At 15.5% G+C, this 6000-nt stretch overlaps 1 protein-coding gene across 1 annotated transcript in view; it reads right to left on the bottom strand.

The window, feature by feature from the left end:
* LOC122719252 (polyglutamine-repeat protein pqn-41-like) overlaps nucleotides 1–4938 on the bottom strand; it is a 20221-nt gene extending 15283 nt beyond the window's left edge. Inside the window, exon 1 of the mRNA XM_043944915.1 lies at nucleotides 4842–4938. Coding sequence (XP_043800850.1) covers nucleotides 4842–4863 — 22 coding nt within the window. The 5' untranslated portion in view covers nucleotides 4864–4938. The remainder of the gene's footprint in view (nucleotides 1–4841) is intronic.
* Between the last annotated feature and the right edge of the window lie 1062 nt (nucleotides 4939–6000).

Genomic DNA, 6000 nt, shown 5'->3' with positions numbered 1-6000 from the left:
TATATATATATATATATATATATACATAATATAAATTTTATAATATTTAAAATTTTATCTAATATTATTTAATATTTTTATTTAATAATGAGCATTTTTTTAGTTATATAAAAAGTTATTTATTTTAGTAAATCAAGACATAAGCAAATACATGTCTTTTCACTTCTAGAAATATCAGTTTTTACAATCAACTTTCTCTGTATATCGAAACACAAGGACAATGTACGATATAATTTAAAAATTAAAAAATTGCATTTATATCAAATATAAAGTTATTCAATAAAAATAATTCGTAAATATTTTATATATAAAAATTTTACAAATAAACAAATTAATATTTAGATAATAATAATATAATTATCTAAACATATTCATTATGTAAAATAAATATATTATTTATTTTATTATATTATTATTATATTATTATTTTTATTATATTATTATATTATTTTTATATTTTTTTATATTATATTATTTTATTATATATTATAATATTATTTGATTATTATATTATTTTTCTATAGACAAATTAATATTAAAGAAAAATAAATTTGATTATCATTTTAAATAATTTAAGATGTATAATATAAATTAAATTGTAAATTTTAATTTTGCTTTTGTTTTTATTTATTAATTATTTCATATAAAGTTACGAACATATTCAAAAGTAAAAATCTAGGTTGGGAAAAGATTAACAAATGTTTTCATAGTTTGTATAGAATTGAGATTGATCTTTATGTTTTCCCTGGAAAATTGTTTTAATTAGGAAAGAAAAAAGAAACCTAAGCATTGGATTTTGTTTTTCTTTGTCATTGCGCAAGAAATTACACGGATGCGAATAATTTGCTCACGTTGAGTAATGAGCCGAGCGTCTTCAACTGAAAGACAATTAAGTAACAACTTCCGGTTAACAAATCTTATTTAATTAACATTTTATGTTTTTATATTCTCTTTATAAAATTTTAATAATGATATTGATCGCTTATTTATAATATTCAAATGTATATATATTATTTACATATTTTATATAGACATTAATATATATTAATTCTGTAATATAAATAAAAATATATTAAACAAATTTAATTTAATATATTAAACTATATTTTCAATTATATTAATTGAACTAACAATTTTAACTAAATTAATAGATAAAACATTATAATAATAAATAATATTTTGTATTTAAAGTAATACTGTACTAAAAGAAATTTGAAATGTTTAATTAAGATGAAATTAAAATTATTTCTTTTTTAAATCTATCTAATGAAGAACTGATAACTTTTTCTTTAAAAAAATAATATCATATAATATGCACATATATGTATATGTATATGCTCATTTATTTTCCGTAGATTTTGTACAATCATTTTAAAATCATATTTTTTCCATATATAATTCTATGTATTTGAATATGTGCATATATGGAACAAAAAAATATTATTATAAATTATTAATACTTAAATAAATCACTTTCAAATAAAAAGATATGCTGTTTTTTTTTCTGTTCCTTTTTTTTTTTTCTTATGTACAATGATTTCGAAGAAATAATAAATATTTCTAGGACATAGCTTTACTCGCATAGAGAATTAATTCTTTCCATGATAAAAAACATTTAATCTATTTTTGTTTATATAAAAAGATGTATATAATTATGTATATAAATATGTTAATGTATATAATGTGTATGTATATAAATGTATATAATAGATGTATATATATAAGATGTATATAAATGTATATAATTATTATTAAATTATTATTTACAAAATTAAAACTATTTATTTTTATTAGTTTCTATAGTTTTATATAGTTTTCTTTACAATTTTTCGATTTCTTATATGTAAGTATGGAACAAAATCTTAAAAATACAAATATATAGAAATATATATATATAAAAAAAAGTAACATTCATTTAATCTATTTATTGTTTTTAAAATTTGCAAAAATTGTATATTATTTAGAAACAAAATTTATACTAAAATATATATTAATGAAATATATGTAACTCACAAAAAGGAATCCTACACAAAACCTATCAGAAATCAATGCAATCAAATGATAATTTATTTACAATCAATGAAACCTATCTTATTTAAGATAGTTTATATACCTTATCTTTATCATCTTTTTTTAATGATTAATTATCCATTCTTTCATTATTTAAAAATCGCAAAATAAAATTATAAATATTGAGAAGTAATATTAAATCAAAATATATATTTCTAAAATTTCTTCTAATTAATTTTTTTACTAACAATAAAAATTGTTAAAATTCAATAACAATTATAATTTCTTTTACTAAATTTTTATGCATATGTATTAATTTTATATGTGAAATATTATTATTTTTACATATAAGATATATATATATATTAATTTTTATTTTTTCATTCTAAAAATATTGTTCATTTCATCATTTATTTTTTTTTAGCTCAACAAATTATATTATAATTAATTATCATTTTTATATAATATTGAGATAAAAAAAAGTTAAACAAATATACAATATTTTAATTTGATTTTAATTTTAAAATATAAATTCAATTAAATTTATATGGATAAATATAAAATATTTATATTTTATTTAAATTACATTATTATTTTTAAATTTCTATTAATTCTGTTTTAAAATTCTGTTATAAAATACATTCTATTATTTCATATTATTATATATTTAATATTTATGTTATAATATTATATTATAATATAAATAGTAAAGAATAAAAATTGTTAAATAAAATAAAATTAAACAAAATAAAGCAAAATTATATAATTTATTATTAAATTTTTTAATTTAATTTCACAATGATTGAAATAGGAAGTATCATTTTGATTGATAACTTCATAGACATTTACGAGTCAATGTGACTTGAAAGATATTATATATTACTATGTATTTTTTCATGATTAACAATTTCAATGTGAAAGTAAATGATGGAATTTTTATATTTTGAAATGATATTTTTCTATACTAAATATTATTTTTATTTTTTCTTTTTTTTTATATTTATATTTTTCTTCAAAAATTTTAAAATGTTTATTATATAATATTATATATTATAAAATATATATAATATAAAATATATATTGTAAAATATATAAATCTTAAAAGATTTGTTTTAATTTTATATTAAATTTTGAATAAAATATATTCATCAAATATACTTTTATTACAATTTTGAAAGAAGTAAAAAATTGTACGTATATGTATATTAATATATTATAATTTATTATAATTATATATAATAGATATATAATTTAAAATTTATATTAAAAATATGTTTCGTAATTCCGAAAAAAAATTTTTCACATGCGTTGGATCTCATTAATTAAATTCACATGCATAACAATAATGTCATCTTTTTCGAATTGTTCCCACAACATATTTCATTATCGCTGAGTAATTATTATATTATAATCGACAGAGAAAGTATGTATATTCATATACATTAAAATTTTGTATAGTGATATAATGATTATAAAAAGAAATATATAAATAAAAATATTTATAATTATAATAGTGATAAATCAATTTTTTTTAAATATGTAAATATTGTTAAAATAGAAAATAGTAGATATAATCTATTGTTTAGTATTAATTATCTAATTACAATTATATACATAGAATATATAATTAGCTATATATTCTCATAATAAAATTTTAATATTAAATTAATAATTATATATTATATATAATATTACAATTCGTGAAATCATTTATATTTTTTTCTCTATATTTTTTCTTTTTTATCTAATTTTTTTTTCTTCATATATTATTTTTATTATATAAAGAACTAATAATTTTACAAATAAAATAATATATAGTAAAATTTATATTTATACAAATTATTTTAAATACTTTTAAGCAAAATATAAAGGACATAAAGCTTTTAATTTTTAGAAAAAGTTCTATATATATAAATTAATATAAGTTAAAATGTGAAACTAAATCAAGTTATTCAAGAAACAATTTCTACTACAAATGCAATATTGTACATGCGCAAATTATTCAAAGAATTGAGGAAAGTATTGCTGCATACTTTTCATACTTTTTAAAAAGTTCTCATTACAATTATTTAATATTTATTTATTTATATAATATATTTGATTCGATATATTTGTTCCAAAATATTTAAAAATATAAATGATAAATAATAATATATGAATAAAAAAGCCAAACCATTATTAAAAAAATATATTTATAAATAATATTATAATCATCTATTTTTTCTTAAAAATATTTTTGAAAATATTTTTGAACATATTAAACATAATGAAAAATAATATATAAATAACAAAAATAAAATACCGATAATTTATATAAAATTTATATATAAAAAAATATATATATTTTTATATTATATATAAAAAATTTATATATATAAAAATTTTTATATAAAATGTAGTCTTTTTAAATTTCTTTATATTCACTTTTACACATTTTTTGTATTATAATTTAAAAATATTTAAATATATTATATATTCTATATATATAATAAAAAATTTAAAAAAAAATTTAAATTATAAGTAATTTCGATTAATGTCTTTTAAACAAAAATATTTTTCACATGCCAAATGCACTTGTATATGTGTATATATATATATATATATATATATATATATTCAACAAACTTATTCATTTGAATCATGAAATCTCATATAATAAAATATTAATCTTGTAGCACGTATACACTGCTTATTTTATTCTTTTTTTTTTTTTTTTTAATCAAGTTTTAAGTTGATTTTCACAAAAACATTATAATAATCACAAGTCAAAATGAACACCAAAAAATATTCGTTCTTTTTCCATGAAAAGTATTATGTAGCACCACACTCACCTGCAAGGATAAGCAGCCACATGCTGAACAAATAAGTGACGAAGCGCTGAGTGAATGTTCGGTAGAAGTGGATTTCTAGTGGCTTTATAGACGAAGGGGAAAGGCCGCACCCGAATAATAGGTGGGGTTGTTACCACTTTTCCGCGACGAACTGTTTCTAAGTGTACATCGCGACTGTAAACTACAGAAAACAAAGACATAATATATATCGATTTTATCAACATGTTATTCATTTTGATGATTCAAGAAAGAATTGTCCATATTAATTAATTATTTTATTTGCTATTTAGAAAATAAAATTGAAAGATAGATTAAACAGATAAAAATATTGATAAAAATTTTGTAATTAAGAGAATTTTTAACAAATTCTTCATATTGTAAATATTAAACATTATTCAATGTTTATATAAATTGTTATATTTATATAAATATTATATTATATATATAAATTATTCATTAATATAAAAGTAGTAGTAATATCAAAAAATAATTGCATAGTGAAATATTTTTCAAATAATTTTAAATTATATATTAAATAATATATTTATATATATTAATGATATTATATTATATTTTTTATTTAAATTATTTGTTTCTTCCACAATAATAAATAAAAAAACAAGTTTAATTATTTAATATATAATGATAAAATAAATTTTTAATATAAATGCAAAATAAAATATAGAATAAATAAAATTACATTACATTACAAAATACTAAAATTTAGTATGCATACGATGATTAAAAATAGTTAAATTTAATAATTTTTCATATATTATACATGTTGTACATATACCATAATTGAATAAAAATTATAAATTAAATGTTATTGTTTAATATTTTTAAAATATTGATTAATATTTAATTATTAACTTTTTATTTGAAATAAAATTTATTTTTATAAAAATTTAAATTATTTGGATAAATAACAAACAATTATTTTTAATTCACTTATTATCTTTATATGTAATTGTAATTATAGAAATTTTTTGGTCAAATTCTTTTTGAAAAATAATTTGCAAAAAAATGCAAAATACATAAAATAAAAGATATATGTATAGTATATAACAAATTTGATCGAAAGAAAAGCACGACGCGACGTTCCATATGTTTAAGCGAGCGTAATACTGATTTATGAGTGAATGTAAGAAATTCGAGA

This window comes from Apis laboriosa, unplaced genomic scaffold (assembly GCF_014066325.1).
Source record: "Apis laboriosa isolate Shangri-la unplaced genomic scaffold, ASM1406632v1 scaffold71_cov137, whole genome shotgun sequence".
Lineage (NCBI taxonomy): Eukaryota > Metazoa > Arthropoda > Insecta > Hymenoptera > Apidae > Apis > Apis laboriosa.
This window is presented reverse-complemented; position numbering and strand designations above follow the sequence as displayed.